This window comes from Tamandua tetradactyla, chromosome 15, assembly GCF_023851605.1.
Source record: "Tamandua tetradactyla isolate mTamTet1 chromosome 15, mTamTet1.pri, whole genome shotgun sequence".
In the NCBI taxonomy this organism is placed as follows: Eukaryota; Metazoa; Chordata; class Mammalia; order Pilosa; family Myrmecophagidae; genus Tamandua; species Tamandua tetradactyla.
In genome coordinates, this window is record NC_135341.1 from 32,913,018 (window position 1) to 32,932,031 (window position 19,014).

The 19,014-nt window shown below is 40.0% G+C and overlaps 2 protein-coding genes across 6 annotated transcripts in view; both read left to right on the plus strand.

The window, feature by feature from the left end:
* SFMBT1 (Scm like with four mbt domains 1) overlaps positions 1–9,664 on the plus strand; it is a 262,229-nt gene extending 252,565 nt beyond the window's left edge. Inside the window, 4 exon segments of the mRNA XM_077129004.1 lie at positions 1,966–2,144; positions 2,322–2,567; positions 3,442–3,570; positions 4,351–9,664. Of these exon segments, the coding sequence (XP_076985119.1) occupies positions 1,966–2,144; positions 2,322–2,567; positions 3,442–3,570; positions 4,351–4,491 (695 nt within the window). The 3' untranslated portion in view covers positions 4,492–9,664.
* A 2,170-nt stretch (positions 9,665–11,834) lies between these two features.
* Positions 11,835–19,014, plus strand: part of STIMATE (STIM activating enhancer) — a 70,150-nt gene continuing 62,970 nt past the window's right edge. For all 5 annotated transcript variants that reach the window (XR_013162737.1, XR_013162738.1, XR_013162736.1 and 2 more), the window contains exon 1: positions 11,835–12,062. Coding sequence is in view for 2 of the 5 variants with exons in the window: in XM_077129009.1 (XP_076985124.1) it covers positions 11,888–12,062 (175 nt within the window). In the remaining 3 variants the exon portion in view is untranslated. The remainder of the gene's footprint in view (positions 12,063–19,014) is intronic.

Below are 19,014 nucleotides of genomic sequence, written 5' to 3' on the forward strand. Positions count from 1 at the left end.
TCTGTTGTTTTGCTAGTTCTTTTCCTAAATTGATGCAAATGTACTAAGAAATGATGATCATGCATCTATGTGATGATGTTAAGAATTACTGATTGCATATGTAGAATGGAATGATTTCTAAATGTTGTGTTAATTTCTTTTTTTTCTTTAATTAAAAAAAAAAATTTCTTAGAGATGTGTGCTAGTTTGCTAGCTGCCAGAATGCAATATACCAGAAACGGAATGGCTTTTAAAAAGGGGAACTTAATAAGTTCCTAGTTTATAATTCTAAGGCCAAGAAAATGTCCCAATTAAAACAAGTCTATAGAAATGTCCAATCAAAGGCATCTAGTGAAAGATACCTTGGTTCAAGAAGGCTGATGAAGTTCAGGGTTTCTTTCTCAATTGAGAAGGCACATGGTGAACACAGTCAGAGTTTCTCTCTCATCTGGAAAGGCACATGGTGAACACGGTCTGGTTTCCTCGCTCATCTGGGAGGGCACATGTGCCCTCCAAAATGTTTCCTCTTTTATAGGACTCCAATAAACCAATCAAGACCCACCCAAATGGGTGGAGATATGTCATCACCAGCTTAACAACCACTCGTGACCAGGGAAATGATCTGATTACAGTTTTAAACATATGGTCTTCAATAGGGATTATTCTACTTTTATGAAATGGGATTTTGATTAAAACATGGCTTTTTAGGGGGTATACATCCTTTCAGACCAGCACAAGAGGACATAGAAATACACTAACCATAAAGGAAAAAAATAATAAATTAAATGTCATCAAAATTACAAACTTCTGCTCTTAGAACGATTCCATTTAAGAAAAAGAAAAATACATGCCACAGATACGGAGAAAATATTCTCAACACATACATATCCGATAAGGAATGTCTCTCCAGAATATATAAGAACTCGCATAACTCAACAATTATAAGAGAAACAAAAGGTTCTGGAATTATATAATGGTGCTAGTTCCACAATGTAATGAATATACTAAAAACTACTGAATTACACACTTAAAATTTTATGTTATATGAATTTCAAAACATTTTAAAAATTTAAAAAATGAAAAAGAAAAGTTTTAAAAATGAATAGAAGAGATGTTGAAAGGCACTTCATAAAAGATGATCTACAAATAGCCACTAAGCACAAGAAAAGGTGCTCAACATCATTAATTGTCAGGGAAATGCAAATTTAAATGACAATGAGAAATTACTGTGCACCCAGTAGAATAGCTAAAATGAAAAAGATTGACAGTCCATGTGATGTCTCGGCAAAGATGTAGAGCAACTAAACCTCTAATGTATTGTTGGTAGGAGTGTAAAATTACCTAACCGTTTTGGAAAACTGTTTGACAGTTTCTTTAACAGTTAATCATACATCCACCCTATGATCCAGCAATTCCATTTGTAGGTATTTATCCAAGGTAAATGAACACATGCCCACAAAAGCATTGCATAGTAATATTCATTACAGCTTAATTGATAATAGTCATAACCTGGAAACAGCTCAGGTACCCATCAACAGGGAAATGGATCAACTGGTATATTCATATAGGAATGGTATTCATCAATAAAAAGGAAGGAAACTACTGGTACATTATGCTGCGTGTTAGAAGCCACACGTAGAAGTATACCTACTCTGTGGTTCCATAGATGAGACCAAACTAATCCATGGTGACAGATCTCAGAATAGTGTTGTTTCTAGTAAGGGGATTGACTGGTAAGGGACACAAAGGAACTTTTTAGGTTGATGAAGATGCTCTATATTTTGGTAGGGGGAGGATTACTCAGGTTTATGCATTTGTCAGTACTGATAAAACTGTACACTTAAGATCTGTTCTGCTGTATTGACTTTATTCATACTGATTAAAATATTGTGCACCTGTGTTTTATTGTGCTAGTAGAACTCTTTTGGTTTAGAGTTACACAAAAATAATGAAGCCTTTTCATTTTTCTTTGTCATCCATTTTTAGCACACTATTATGGAAAGAAGAAAAATAAAAGAATTGGGAGGCCACCTGGTGGGCATAGTAACTTAGCCTGTGCCCTGAAAAAAGCCAGTAAGAGGAGAAAGAGGCGGAAAAATGTTTTCGTTCATAAGAAGAAACGCTCCTCTACATCTGTTGATAATACCCCAGTGGGCTCTCCCCAGGTATGAGATCCTGTGATGTATGTGTAATGTCCTAGTGCTAAGTGACTGCTGCTTTACAATATGGACTTGAAAGGATACCTGTGGGTCTTTTAAATTCATCACCAATGGAAGATGCTTTTGTGGACCAGGAACTGGTTTATCCTGAATTTCAATGAGACTTCTCCCCTTTTCTTCTAGGGAAGTGGGGGTGAAGATGAGGATGACCCAGATGAAGGGGATGATGATTCCCTAAGTGAGGGCAGTACATCTGAGCAGCAGGACGAGCTACAGGAAGAGTCAGAAATGTCAGAAAAAAAGTCCTGCTCCTCCTCTCCTACCCAAAGTGAGGTATCCACATCTCTGCCTCCAGACAAAGAAAGGCGAAAAAGAGAGCTTCGCACTTTTTCATTTTCTGATGATGAGAATAAACCTCCTTCACCAAAGGTACACATTTAAAAAATAGTTTATGTTTTGTCTTTCTAGAATTTCCCTCTAAAATCTAATTGTTAATGATACTGGCATCCTACTTTTTTCAATACAGCTTTAAGTTAAATTTCCTGGATCTATAAAAATTATTCCAAATGTAGCAACTTACTTGTATTTCAAGGATTATGTGGAGATCAACTAGGTATAAGAAGGAAGGTCTTTTTCACGGTGGCTGCTTATTTTAAAAACGTGTAGGAAAAAAAGTTTCATTGCCAGCTTATTTGTGGCCTGTCATTTAGTTGAGGCCTTTTTAAAATATTTTTCATAATACATATGGTTTTGTAGAAATAAATTACTTAACCTTTTCATTCTGGCTAAGTATTTTAGTATGTTTTAGTTTATTTAATATATACGTACATGTACATTTATTACACAATACACTAAAAGAATGGAACTTAAGTTAGTATTTTACAAATGGATTTTTTAAAAGATTCCGTGAATACAAGCAACAAATGATTTCTCCTGGCAACTTATAATAAAGCCTGTTCTTATTGAAAATACCATCTCAGTCATTTCAGCACCCTACCAGAAAGTGAGTTGAAAAGACCAAAAATCAAATTGGAGATTTAAAAACTATTTTTCTCATTTAAATTGTCCAGATTATTTATGTTGTCTTGAGATAATTCTCCCCCTTTGATATTTTTCACTATAAAAAAACAAACATTTCCTGAATACCTAATATGTGTGGTGCACTGTTCCCATCTTTGCTGGAAAAAATCATGTCCCAAAACCATTTTAAATACAGCTTCAAAAGATTATACATTTATATAGGGACTTTTTTTTTTTAGAATAATACCTCTTATCCCATTTGATTTTGTTTTGGGAACTGAAGGAAATAAGGATTGAAGTTGCTGAAAGGCTTCACCTGGACAGTAATCCCCTGAAGTGGAGTGTGGCAGATGTTGTGCGGTTCATCAGATCCACAGACTGTGCTCCATTAGCACGAATATTCCTGGACCAGGTAATCACGGATACCCATAATTGTTAGTAATATCTCTTTAGCAAAGAAAAAGTTTATTTTAGTTCCTTTTTCAGGATGGGAAAGATAAGTTTATCTGACTTATTTCCTAGTTGAAACAGATTATTATTGCATTCCTGTTTTCCTAAGAATTTGATTCTACCCCCCAAATTCTTAAATGGCTTAGAATCAAGCATGTCATGCTAATTTTCCTCATCTATTTCAAAATAATGACTTGATTGTTCTAGAAAAAAATAAATATTTGCAGTGCGTCAGGCTCTGGTGATCAATTTTAAGGCAAGTTTTTGAAACAGAAATGGTCTTATGGACTTAAATTTTGTTTTGATAATTTTGGAAGTTCAAAACTGAACATCTTTGAAGAGCTTATCATCAGGCTTTTATGAATGCTATAGAGTAGGACAGTATTGAGATTTATAGTTAATATTTTCTTCTGGGTTTAAAAGAACCCTCTAAAAAGATGTCTCTTTTGGGTACAATTAGTTGCTAGCTATAGGACTAGTTAGTTTTCTAAATTTCTATAGAGAACAGGCTCTGTAGAATGAATTCTTATTCTTGGTGAAACTATTAATTCTGAAGATTCACTAGTATGGATGACTTTGAGAGGCATTTTAAAGGAAATGTGGGTTACTTGTTTAAAGGGAAACATAATGAAAGCAAAGCATAGGACTCAGACTTTGACAAGGACAAAGTGAATGGGGGTGTCATGATTGAGCAGCTATTCATGTGCACATCATAGATAATTTGTATTTTATGCCTTAACAGGAAATTGATGGACAGGCTCTGTTGCTACTTACCCTTCCCACTGTTCAAGAGTGCATGGACTTAAAACTGGGCCCTGCCATCAAGCTTTGCCATCACATAGAGAGGATCAAGTTTGCTTTTTATGAGCAGTTTGCCAACTGAGAAGGCCAACCAAAGTGAACTGGATCTTTGAAGCACAAATGCAGTGAATCCTTTGCCCTGCTCTAGAAGGGGAGCTGAAATGGTCCTGGGGCTCTGGCCCTGCAGGTGTCAGCTTGTTCTCTTTGCACTTTCAGGGAAGGAGGACCTATACCAAGGAAGCAAAACTGTGCACAGAAGTAGCTCTCCTGCCAGTGGAAATGTGGGCATCTCTTGTTCAGCACATTGCAGTTTTTTAAAAAAATAAAGGTTGTGAAGAAATGACTCATATAAGAAGAATAAGCATTTCTAGTGGTGTGGCCTGAACACAAAGAAGAATCTAGTCTGGTGGAAAGCATCCTTTTGGTTGTTTTCTTTTAGTTCTGTACCTTCCCGTTGTAGGTTGAACTTTGTTCTGTTTTCTCTTTCTTGGAAAGAGAGGACTTAGCTTTAAGTTGGCACTGATTAGGGACTTGTTTAAGGCACATCAGTGCTTCATTGTTATTGTTTTTTTAAGCTTTTCTAAATTAAAGCAGTTCATTTTGGGGATGATTATATGGCTCTAGGGTTTTGAATGTACAGTCACATTTTGATCCATTTAAAAATCTATTCCTAGGAGTTCCTTTGTTACTACCTCTGTTGATAACTGAACTTATAGCCATGTATGTGGTATTTTGTATGATGCCATTTTAAAGCTATAGTAACACTAAAATTATGAAAAACATTGGAAGAAAAAAACATTACTTTCTTAAAAACATTGTGTGGGCGTTTACACCTGTTCATTAACTGAATCTAATCTAAGAACTCTAATGTATTTTTCTTCTATCTTGACCCAACTTGGGCTACCTATTTTAAGTATCATCTCAAAGATTGGTGGTATTTCAGTTGAACTGCTCTCTCCCCATTAGTTCTCAGAGGGACTTCAGAGGCTTTTGACTTTATTTTCTTCTGTAGTTCTTTATTTAACTCTGTTTCATTTCCAGAGTCCTTATTTTGGTGGAAGTCAACAGGTGTTCTTGGACCCAAAATAAAGCCCATTTCCACTTCTCCCTCAGTATATCCAGGTAGATAGTGTAGGAGCTCGAGAAATAAAAAACGTGTTTGGGAGTTGATGCAGAGCAAAGAGTTTCTATGGCAGTTTCCTCAGTGTCTGGATAAAGAGTGAGAGGTGATTAAGGTTAAAAAAAAAAGCCTCCTTGCCTAACCTAGCCACGTTCATGCTTTTCTTTGGTTAAATCTTTAAAATGAATGTAATCTACAGTCTGAGGATTCCCTTTCAACAACTCAGTATTCTTTTAGGTGTTTCTTATGATAGAGCTCAAGTTGACATGAAACTCCAGGTGACTTTTCACTTGGTATTGCACTGCCAGTATTATAGAATAATTGCATTTGCTGTACTGTTTCAGCCATGAGGAATGAAGAGAGACATACATTACCTCCTTTGAATAGTTTGCTTTACTGAATTTTTTTTTTTGATTATGCAGTGACCAGCAAATTATAACCTAAGCATTCCTCTTCAAGATTTGAAAATGTTTTAAAACTTCAAACCTGGTAAATTCCAAATAGCTATCCAAATAAGTAATATTATTACAAATGTTTAAACTGATTTTTTTTCCTTTTCTTCTCCCCCCACCCCAGCCCCCATTTTTATGGACATTGGCAAACAGTCTACAGTCTGGATCGTCTCTTTATTGGATAATTTATGAACCACTTTAACTTAAGTTCTCCATCCAAATCATATATTAAAGCATCAACTCTTCACTTAGGTTACTTCCAGATGTATTTGGAAAGGAGGTTCATTTAATTTTAATTTGAATGTGTTTGAATTTACTCAGAGATCCAATGTTTCAAATTTGATTAATTCCATGCCCATGGAAAAGAAGCTTATATAAGGTGCTTGGGGACAATTTACATTAAGCAGGTAGCCATTGGGGACATGGTCATAGTGGTCTTGTTTGATAAAATTTCCTTAGAGCTCAGCAGTCACTACATCAAGGCAAAGCATGCCCTTTGAAGAACATCAATGGAACAGAAACTTCTGGAACTAATGTTTAGGGGCTCATATTGTTATCTTATTTAGGGAGATGAAATGCACTTACTGTAAGAGGGAATCTACCAAACTCAACAACAATGAATATGTTATTTTGTTCCTTTTTTGACTTCTACAGAAGCCACTGAATTTAGAATCACCTCCCCTCACTGAAAAGTGAAAGACACAACCTTTGAGTAGTTTCTGATCAGGGTAGGGTTGGTCCCACTAAGCTTTCAATATTTATACTTAATCCATATAGTGATTATTCAAGCTCAACTTTCTCCAAGAGGTAGAAGCTGACTCTAGATTGGACAAGTAAGTGGGAATTTCCTTAATGTTTCATACACTCTCCTGTTGATAAATGGCTTATCAGGCAACTACATCAGAGATGAATTATATTCTCCTAGCCCCTACTCCCATATATTACATGAGAGGATAGTTGTTTGGTAATTTGGCACTGGGCATTAGTTTAAGTATGAAAATTTAGATTCCATTTATCTCATAAAGCTGCTGGGGTGGGCAGTAGAGACAATCTGATTTTAGGGACAACCTGTTGAGATAAAACATTGGTGTGTTACCTAAAAGTATATGAACTTTGTTTCAGTCTCTTAAGTTTATGACATGTGCATTGTGAGGGAATTACATTTGTCTGGATTTTACCTACAATTGGCCCCACAGCCTGCCTGATGTCAGAAAGGAAAGTTTCCCATGATCCATTTTTGATCCTGAAATGACAAGCTTGGAAACAATTCATCAGACTATATCTTCGTCCTGGCTTTTGAAAGCCTGGCTTACCAATATTTGCCTGTTACTAATAGTATATTAGACAAAATTTTTACTGCATATGCAGATTTGCTGTGACATTCTGACTATATTTTTTTGGCTTCTGTGAATATGGTATTTTTCAGTGTAAATCACCTCCATCCTTCTCAGTATAAGCAGAATTGAAGTGGCTAACACAGGGAATGCATTATTGAGGGCCTGTAGCTTTTCCCCTAACTACCTTTCTTTTGCAGTAAAGGTGGCTCTTGGCATCTACCTTATTGATACATGAGGTCAGGAAGGGCACTTACCAACCTCTGGAAGAGATAAGCTTCTTAGTAAATATTTTTGAATTAAAATAGAAACAGACAGGGAAAACCAGTTCAGAACTTGGCCTTTATATGCCTGTTCTCCTAGAAGTAAAATTAATTTCACTATGAGAGAGACAAGGAATTGCATAATAATTTCCAGAAAACTTGATTACTTTTTACTCCTTGAGTACCGATTCACTAGCTAATGTGGTATCTATAAATGCTATAGGAAGGCCCTAAGTGAGGTAAGACCCAGAACCATTCCCCTCTCTCAAGCCAAAAAATGTTTCTGGGAAACACAGAACATCAGGAAACCATTAACAGAGGAGGTAAGATTTATCTAGATGGGGAGTTTGGGAAAACTGTCACAGGCACTTACATTGCCTGTTACCAAAGATTTATATTTAAGATGCCCTTTACTGATTTTACTAGTTTTCACAGAAACTCTGAGAGAGTTGTTAGGAGCTTAACTTCAACAATGGAAACCCAGCCTGGGTTGTACTCTGGACCTATGTATTGGGGGCGTTTGTGTATGTGTGTGTGTGCGCATGTGTGCAAATTCAGGAGTGTTCTATATCATCAGTAGATTTGTTGGCCATATGAAGCTGAAAGAGAATCCATCACTAATAGAAATGAAGTATAAATCTTGGTAGAGCTCTTGGGGAAGTGCCACCTTTAAAAAAAAAGAAAAAGAATTTCTTTTGTTCTGGGTCTACTGTAAGTAACCATTTATCACGGCCACAGTGCTGGCTCAGAAACTTTAGGACAAAGGGCAGAGGGCCTTCTGTAAAACCAAAAAGGAAGCAGTCACTTTCATACAATTATACTTCTTCCTTGACTTCATTCACTTTAACACATTTTGCTAAGGAATTCTGATGACTCTTATCCATTGCATGCAAATGTACATATTTTAGAAATTTGAATTTATCCAAACAAGCCACCTATAACTTGGAGCTTTGGTAGAAGAGTTCTAAACTCAAATCTTAGTCCAAATGGATCTGGTTTCAAGCCCACTCCCTTGGGGTGTTTTCCTCAGTATTTGTTCTAGACCACACAGATGGAGTTTCTGAGGAGAGCATTGGGGGTGCAGCATTGAAGGTGCCAGGTGCTGAATGCACTGGAGAGTGATTTTCTTTGCTGTGGTGGTTCAGAAGTCTTAGATTTTCACGAGAATCATCAAAACCAGGAGGGGGCTTAGAAGTATAGAGAAGTAGACCTAAAACTCCCTCCCTTTCTGCCTTTTCTGACTTAATACACCAATTGGTGCTATGGCCCATCACAAAGGTCTATTTTAAAAGGGGAGCAAGCCTCAGCCTTGTTGGACAAGTCTTCAACACCAACAGTAAAGCTCTGACCCTGAGCCATGTGAGAAAAGGTCTCTAATTCTGAGGGCAAAGGATGATGCTGAGTAGTGAAATGGTGCCACCCTTGCTGATGGAGGTGCCTGTTCTCAGGATCTGTAGAAATGCCAGGCCTAAGGGTTTCTACATGGTTTATTCATTCAACTGTATGCCTCACTTAGAAGAATGTTGGCAGATAAATATTGTTGAAAGGATGAGGTAAACATTAGGGCAAAACAAGTCACAAAGCAGCTGATTGAGGGTGGTTATGAAGTTCAGGCAAGGTTAACGCTAAGCAGTTCCTTAGCTCCTTTTGCTAGAAGTCTCTGGGGGAATGTAGTTTGAATGTTTCTCTTGAGAGTTTAAGGTTCATTTCTCTTCCTTCTCCCCTTCTCCCTTTTTTTTTTGGTTGAATATTCTCTAAAGACAATCAGAGGCCTGCCAGGGAGGGACTCCTGGCTGGTTCCAGCACTGCCCTTAGGCCTCTTTCTTATAATAACTCCTTCGAAGTGATGCACTTTGTTTAATGTATTTTGCTTTTTTTTTTTAAGATACGTGTTTGCAACAAAATGAATGCGTATTTCATTGTATCTTTCCTGCTTACTGTTTTCCGCCCCTTAATTTCAAAAGTTATGCATTGAGACTAAAGGACACTTAAGGAACAGTACGCACAAGTATACCTACTAAAAATAACTCCCCTCAAGTTTAATGGTATAACATCAAAGGATTAAAAAAACTATTTTGGATGAAAATTTTGTGTGGTTTTTGTTTTGTAAATAAGAATGTATGTATAAAGGTGTGGTATATTATTTTAGTTTTAAATGGTTGGAGGAAATCAAAGAAAACACATCATGAGCTACATTTAACTTCATTTGTGCTGATCTGAAAGAAAGGAAGAGGTCTTGTCCATAATAAATCCTTCAAAAAAATTTTCTGGTGGGGCCTCAGCAAATCATCTCCAGGTAGAGGAGAAAGTTCCTTTCTACTTTAATAAAATAGTCCTAGAATTCTCCCTGCTCCCCTCCTATCTGATTCTTGCCCTTCTGGGCCTATGTACTTTTTTATTTACATTCAGAAAAAGTAGGAAGAGCAGAATTTCCCTGCATCAGCCTTAAACCTGGCATTGAGAATTCTGCCCCTCATCTGTAAAGACTACTTCTTGTTCATCTACATTTGTCATAATACAGCAGCAATGAGCTTTGTTTTGTTAAACAAAAGAGCGGTGTTTTGTTAAAAACCTGGTATTTCAGCACTCTGTGCAGTTCACCTTGAGCTGGCTTTGTTTTCAGGCAATTAATAGTTTCCTTATACCCAGTTACAATCTCTTCTGCGTTAAATACATATATTTTTGTTGAGTTCTCGCTGAACAAAGACCATAACTGTTGAACGTCCTTATAAGATTCCATCTCAGATCTAAAGACAATAATGCAAGTTTCCTTTACCCACTTGTTTTCTTAACCTGATTTTCTATATTTGCCCATGGTCAATATTTGTGGAATGTTTTAATTTTTATAAACCAAAATTCAATTTAATTTAAAAGGCATTTTGTTGCACGTTCTCTATGCCAGGCACTATTTTGGATTCAAAGGTGAATAAAAGCCAGTTCCTGCCTTCAGGAGGTTCATACTTAGCTGTGGAAAAGGGCCATCTTGTTTAGCAGTCTGAAATATTCTACTATTCTACTGGAGTAGCACACACAAGGTAATGTAGGAGCACAGAGAGGGAAAGAGTTCTGCCTGGGAGAGGGAGGTCAGGTAGGCCTTGAAGCATGAGTAGCTAGCTATTCATGGGCCAGGGAAAGGGAACAAATATTCCATGCAGCTCAGGTTAACCAAGAAAGCTTGTAGAATTTCTTGGTGACTATTTTTTAGGGAAAGCTTTTCCTGGTATTTATTGTACAACAAATATAGCCCAGTATATCTCATGGATGTAGCAGGAAGGTCAGGGACCCTAGAGCACCATCAAGAGGTGTCTGTAGAGAAGCCAGAAGGGGTTGGGAGAGTAGAAGAGAGAATCGGGACAAAAAGATGTGGTAGAGACAGCAGGTTCCGAAGAATCAGCGGAAGGTTAAATGCATGAAAATGATGTGTGTGTGTGAAGGGGTATGTTGGAGACTGTAGCAAATGTCAATGATTTGGCTTTCTTTTATGAATTATGCATGGAGTTGTAGCTCTCAGTGAACATAGTGGGGACGGGCACATCATGTTTTGAGTATAAGCCTTGTAAATTTCTAACTGAAAGCCTGAATTGAAGTGATCTTTCAAATTACATTTGGGGGTGGGGTGGGGAGTCGACTCGAGAGGCCCTGTTAATAAATTAAGATGACCCTTTGACCACGGTATTAGATACTAATAAGAAGGAATATAGGAGAAAGATGCTGAAGATCTAGGTTGGAAGGAATACTCTTGTGTAGTCTTAGATTGTTTTCCTTAACCACCTGCTTCAGTATAACCCAGGATGCTTGCTAAAAAATGCAGATTATTGGACCCCACCCCAGAACTACAGAGTCAGAATTTCTGATGTTGGGATCCAGAAGCATTTTAAATAAATACCCTAGGAGATTAGGGATTTACCTCAAAGAGAAAAATAATTTAGCACCAGGCCGTTTCTGTTCCTGCCCTTCAGAGCTGGAGCTCTGGGTTCGCGGGCTCTCACTCCCACCTGCGCTGTCGGGCTCACCTGGTCTCTCCTACTTGTGGGCCGACACCCACGACCCCGCCCCCTCTCCGGGGTTGGAGCCCCGCCCTTGTGGGGGGAGAGCAGTGGCGACCAAAGCCCGCCTCTGCGCCTCCTTGGGCCAATCAGGCGCCGCGATCTCAGACGTCGGGTTACGCGCCGCGCCGAATCGGCGGCGGGGGGGAGGTACCGGCTCCCACCTCTGGCTCCCTGCTCTGGGCTTCGCCGCGCGGCCTGGGTAGGCAGCGAAGTCGGGCGGGCGGGCCGCGGCGCCCTGCGCCCCTCCGGCTGGGCTCGCCATGCAGGGGCTCGCCATGCAGGGCCCCGCCGGGAACACAAGCCGTGGGCTGCCGGACGGGCCGCCTTCCACGGTCGTTCCTGGGGCGGGCCGCTGCGAAAGCGGCGCGCTCATGCACAGTTTCGGCATCTTCCTGCAGGGGCTGCTTGGTGTCGTGGCCTTCAGCACATTGATGCGTGAGTCCGGGACCCCCGCCCCTCTTGAGGCCTTGCGCGACGAGCCAAGAACCCAACCTGGTGTCGAGAACCCTCCCCTCTGAAGAGTTCAGGCCTGAGGACCCGAGTCCTTTGGCTGCGGTGCCTTGTTTCCCGAGACTGGGCATTCCCGAACTAGCGGGTAGCCCCGGCCCCCAACCCCAGTGTTGTGAACGCCACGCCTTTTCGTGAAGCCGCCGAGCCCTCCTTACACACTTGCACACCTTGTCATCGCGGATTACAGCGATGCAGCCTGGGGCCACGACCTCCAGATGACAGCCCCTTTCTGTTCCCTCTCGGGGCCTTGGCTTCTCCTTCGCACTATGAACCCACATCCCTAAATCCATAGTCTAATGCTGAGCTCTCTTCAGCTCTTTTACTCCTAAAGGATTTATCGTCTCCCGTTCCCATTTAATACCGCAACCTTGCATCTCTTATAATACCTGAATTCTTGGCCGGTGCATTCTGTCTCCCGCTTTTCTCCTGCTCCAGAGTGAGCGGACCTGAGATTTTGGTCTGGCAGCGCTCACCCTAGATGCTTTGTAGCCCCACACCTTTTCCTTTCTATCCTTTCCTCCTACACAGGCCCACCTGTTCCTTCTCTGTCATAAGCTTTCCTAATTAAGTCTCAGTTATCCCCTGGTTAATCTTTCCCATCCCATTTTTATTTATATTTCAGGTTTCCTTCTTTTCCTTCTTCTTGGTCAACCTAGTCGTTTCATGGAAAAGAAGGCTCAGAGGTCTGGGGAAGTCTCAGAATCCCTGTGCTAAGTCGCCAGGACTCCTTCCTTGGTTCCCAAGACAGAAGGAAGCCCCAGATAGCCTTTTGGGAAAATCTAGGAGTTCTACCCTGTTGTCATTTGTCCATTGGGTGAGGACTGTGTTGCTTTCTTAGTGCACATCGCCTTAGTCCCAGAAGTGCCCTTGTGATTGCATTTTGGAGAATGAAAGGGATATAACTTTGTACAAAAATTACTTGTTCTTAAAACTTTCCCATGTGAGTGGGTAGAGTGGGGAGTTCCTGCAGAAAGTGTGCTTCTCTGTACCTGGAAGGGATACCACTGCTCTGTGCGTATGTTGTTGTAGGGTCTAGTTGCTAGAGTTGCAGCTTTGCCTTTTTATAACATGGGTTTCTTAGGGTAACTTCTCCCAGGCTTTAGGTAGCCCTGAAGAGACTCTGATCTTGGACACAACTTTCTTCTGGTTTCTTGACCCTGATAAATCTTGCAACAATTGCCCTGGCAGTAAATATTTGCCATTTTTTCTTCCCTTTTTAGCCCTTGCTTGCCTTGCTATTTTCCCTGCTGAACAAATGCCCATGGTAGTACTTTATTATGACTTAGTCAAAATCAGCTGCTATCTTGGATGCATGGACTGACTGTGTGTGTTTTCAAGACATTGTGAGTAGGTCTTCAGTCACCTCCCACTACCCTCTTTTCCACCTGGCCTTCATTTCTCTCTAAAGGAAATTCAGGCCTACGCTTTATTTTGTTCCCTAACCTGACATTTCTTAGCCTGACTCTGGGTGTTTTCATGGGTTTGATTGATGCTGATGGCTCTTATTCCCTAGGGTTTAACACTTGTGCTACGGAGAGGGAAATGCAATTATGAAAGAACAGAGTTGCTCTCAGCTGTGAAGTGTGCCAGGTTGAATGTGTTCAGAGTGGCGGTGCTGGCCCAGCAGTCTTCAGGAATATACCCTTCTTTACTTACTGTCTGGGGCGAGCGCATGTGCGAATCCCACTTGTGATTGGTACTTTCTATATGCAAACATCGGAGTATAAAGTGGCCACTAGCGCAGTGTAAAATTTGACATGTGGAAATGGATTGTAGGTCCTGGAACCATGTGAGGTGGAAACGAGAAGAGTTGGAAAGGCTAGAGCTGTGTCTGTCCTGGACACAGAAATGAAGTTGAGAACGAGAGCTTCACCCCCCCTGCATCCCCACCTCGGAGGCCAGGGTGCCGGGACCTGGTAGCTGGACAAGGAGAATCCCACCTACTTGAACCTATTTCAGTTAGGGAAGTACCTTTCTTGTCCCTTGAACTCCTTGGAACTGTGGCACTTTCCCTTTTGGAACTGCTGAAAAGAGGAAAAAATCTTTTAAGGGGCTGCTTTACATTTTGGGATAGACTTTGCTGGGGAAAAGAAAGAAAAGTGGAGGTGGTCTCAAGTAAGCCCATCTGTGAGCTATTTGGTTTTGTTCTGGGGGTTTAGTCATTATCATTACAGAGTCTGCTTCCTCATTCTGGCAGAGATATTGAAAGAGGAATCTTGCTTGTAGGGGTGCCAGGTTCCCATAATAAGAGTGTTTACTTTGCAGCCTTTAGAATAGGTCTTAGTTTAAGATGGGGCTTCTCTATTTTTCATTAATTTCGTTGTTACCTTCTTCAAGCATATTTTAAATACCGATCAGTCTCTCCCAATCAATTTAAACTAATAGTCCCTATGTCTTGAAGGTCACAATCTTATCCCTTCTGGGGCTTTTGTTTCTCTAGGCAGTGGCTCAATCCTCTGATGCTTCCCCAATTCTGGCAGCAGGTACAATTCATTTTTCCTGTTGGACCAGCTCTGTTCTATTGGATGAACCCACTGCTGTGCCAGACAAACTGTGAGGTAATTTTCATCACTTCACAACCCTGGTTGTGAGTAAATCCTGACTACTGGTTTTTTTCTTCCCTTTTTTACCCCCCAAATCACTTCTTTCTCCACTTACTACATTACTGTGTTTTTAACATGGAGGTTTTGCCCTGGAAAAGACTTCTCATATAAATATCTCAAGGGGAAGATTTTCATTCTCACTCACATTTTTCCTCCTGGCCTTTTGAGAGATGCCTTGCCTCAGTATGTAAGTTTTACAGGCAGTCGGGGGCTTGTTATGCCAAGTGATATATGGAGCCAATTCTTCAAGCTACCCAAGCATGCAGACTGTTACCGGTCACCGTCCTCGGACGTGTCCCATTGTCAGCATCACCTTGTAAATTGGTGGACTTTTCAAAGGCTCCATTAAGGGACCTTTTGGGTACAGGAAAAACTGATGAAACTTAGAGGCAGGTTTTTTAAGGTCCTTCCTCTGGATTTTCTGGAGGTGTTGCTGGAAGCCACTGGATGTCTGAGTAGAAATAAACCCTTTAAATGAGTGGGCTTTGTCATGATCTGCCTGCCAAGCAGTTCCTGTAGTTCTGGTTGTTTTTTTCTGTATTCTGTGACGCAAAGTCACTCAGACTAGAATCTCAGCAGAACAGAGCTGAGCAGTCCCAGAGCTCAGCAGACTCTCCAGCTCAGGGTGGTCCTCCAGATGAGAGCCTGATGTCTAGCTGTCAGCCAAAGGCCAGTTACTGGCCAGTATGTATGTTGGCATTTGGAGTGTTTATTCTTGGGACATGTAAGTGCAAAGCAAATTCAAGCCTCCATCACAAAGTACAGTCAAGCTTCTGGGCTGGAAGTGTTGAGAGAATTAGTTTTTTAAAAATAAGCATTTTTGAGAGCTTTAATATAGCTGCCTACATATTTTCCTGTTACGGATATGGGGACTTGCCAGCTGGGAGAAAGTGCCAGTGCTTTAAAACAGTGTTGACTTTGAGACATGATAGTTGTTTTCCTGAGGCCAAAATAAAATCATAGACCAGTCCACCCAGTTTTGAAATCTTAATCTCAGATAATAGTCACTGGGGTTTACTCTCTTGTAAACTGACCTCTGCATTTGCTCCATGCAGATATACTTGTTTTGGGGCGCCTTTTGCTAGGATCACCTCTTCCCACCCCATCCCAGTTATCTTGAAAAATGCCAACCATATAGAAAAAGATGAAAAGCAATGGAGCGAACACCTCTCTGACCTCCACTTAGATTCTGTAATTGTTCATGTTTTATCACATTTGCTTTATCTCTTTTTACTCCCCTCCACCCCAGGCATTTGAAGATAAGTTGTGTCACACTTTACCCCTAAATACTTTAGCTGTGTCTCCTAAGAATAAGTACAGTCTCTTGCATAACCACAGTTCCATTATCATACCTAAGAAAACTAATAGTTCTGTAATATCATCTAACATCCAGTTCATATTTACATTTCCCCAAATGCCACCATCTTTCATAGCTGTAGGTTTGTTTTTTTTTCTAAAACGGTTTTATTCACGCACCATAAAATCCATCCAAAGTGTACAATCAGTGGCTGTCGGTATAATCACAGAGCAGTGTTTTCATTGCCACAGTCAGTTTTAGAACATTTTCAGAGTTCCAAAAGGAAAAAAAGCCCTGCCCTTTATACTCCCCTATTATTGGCACTTAGCATTGGTGTGATACCTTTGTTACAACCGGTGAAAGAACATGAAGATATTACTGTTAACTATAGTCCATAGTTTGCTTTAGGTGCATTTTTTTCCATATTCCACCTTATTATTAATACCTTGTGGTTGTGACATACCATTTGTTCTAGTTCATGGAAGAACAGTCTTATGTTTGTCCTATTAACCACCTTTGTCATCCACAATAGGGTTCCCTATGTTGTACAGTCCCACGTTTCATCCTCTAGCTTTCCTTTTTGTGATATGCACAATCCTAAACTTCCCCTTTCAAACATAGTCACACACACGATTCAGCACTGTTACTTACACACATGATAATGTGCTACCAGCTCCTCTATCCAAACTTTTACAATCAACGTTATGTAAAAACTCTGTACAAATTAAGCATCAGTTCTCCATTCTCTATCCTCATTCTGTCTTCTGGTAACCTATATTCTAGATTATTAACTATATGTTAAAGCATGAGTTTGCTCATTATATTTGGTTCATATTAGTGAGATCATACCATATTTATCCTTCTGTGTTTGGCTTAGTTCACTCAATGTATGTTCTCCAGGCTCATCCAGGTTGTCACATGCATCAGGACATCATTCCTTCTTACAGCTGAATGCTATTCCATCGTATATATATATATACACCACATTTTGTTTATCCATTCATTGGTTGATAGCCACTTGGGTTGCTTCTGTTTTTTAGCAGTTGTGAATACTACTGCCATGAACGTTGGTGTACAAATGTCTGTTCACATCCCTGCTTTCAGTTCTTCTGGATGTATATCTAGTAGTGGGATTGCTGGATCATATGGCGGTTCCATACTTAGCTTCTTGAATAGCCTCAAAACCGTCCTCCACAGTAGCTGTACCATTTTCTATTCCCACCAGCAGTGAATAAGTGTTTCTGTTTCTCCAGATCCTCTCCAACACTTGTAGTTTTCTCATTTTTTAATAGTGACCATTGTGGTAGGTATGAAATAATATCTCATTGGGTTGCAAGGGCAGGCACCAGTAATCGAACCCAGGTGTCTGGCATGGCAGGCGAGAACTCTGCCTGCTGAGCCACCGTGGCCTGCCACCTTTTGATTTGCATTTCCCTAATAACTAGAGAAGTTTAGCATCGTTTCGTGTGCTTTTTAGCCATTTGTATTTCCTCTGTGGAGAAATGTCTTTTGCCTGTTTTTTAATAAAGTTGTTTGTCTTTTTTATTGTTGAGTTGTAGGATTTCCATATATATTCTGGATATTAAACCCTTATTGGATGTATGGATTCCAAATATTTTCCCCCATTGCCTCTTCACCTTGTTGACAGAGTCCTTTGAAGCACAAAAGTCTTCAATTTTGAGGATGTCCCATTTATCTATATTTTCTTTCATTGCTATAGCTGGAGTTTTTAAAAATCATGATCCAGTCAGGGTCCACACCTTGCATTTGGTTATGTTTTTAAGTTACTTTTACTTTAGAAGAACTTCCCCCATTTGTACACATACATGTGTGTGCCTTTTAAAATGACTTAAAGTTTTCGAAGAGTCCTGGCCAATTATCTTATAAAATAAATGTCCTACATTTTGAAGTTGTCCAAGTATTTCCTTGTTGTGGTGTTTACTGAGTTGTTTCTCTGAAATCTATGTTTCCTGTAAACTGGGAGTATGGTCTGGGGGAGCAGTTAGGTTCAGATTAACCAGGTTATAACAAACGTTCCCTACGTGGTGCTGTGAGGCTATGATGTCAGGCCTGTTGTTTGATTGTGCGAGCAGACCTCTAGATCTCTCCTTTACTAAGGTACATATTCCCCTTTACAGTTAATACATTATCTCTTTGGTGGCAATACTTTGAGATCATTTGGATATCCTGTTTGCCAATAACCTTGCACCTGTTAAAATAACAAAACACGGTGGTGGGTGAGCTGAAACTCATGAGTGAAGGTGCCTGTCTCTGGGCATGGCATCCAACACACTCAGTAAATATCGATTTCCTTCCTTCTTTCTGGACCACCAGCCAAGAGTGTACCTTTTTCCGTTCCATTGTGCGCAAAGGAGAAAGTGGTGTTTCCAGTGTTAGCAAGCTGATTGGTTCAGGATTTTTTTTAGGAAGTTTTCAGGTTTTCTAAATGTTGATTTATCCAGTAGCATTCATACTTAATGGTGATCTCCTTTATTTATTAAAAAAAAAAAAAGCTTCATTAATTTGGAATGAAATCAAGGCAAAAGGGAGTTGTCTGAATTAGGGGTCAATTGGAGTTGAAGAATAATTTAATTAAACACATTTTTAGACTTTTAAATATCAATTTGCCAAGTATTGCTCTATAGGGACCTCTCAAGCCTCTACTGCCTTAATGAACTGTTTAAAGTCCTTAGCAACTAATATAATATTTGCATGAAGATGAAGTCGTGTTGGATGAGGTTTACAAGTGGTTAAAAAATAGCAGGATCCCTGGCTCTGGAGTCAGTCTGACCGGACTTCTATTTCTGCTTCTCCCAGTAGTGGCCTCGAGCAACTTGTATATTTCTTGAAGCTTTAGTCTCCTTCTCATCGAATTGGAGACAATAATTCCTCTTTTCTGGGGCTGCAGGGGTTGGAAAGAATGTAGGAAGCTGGATCAGTGTCAGGCACGGGTGAGGCTCCTGGTAAGTGAGTATGT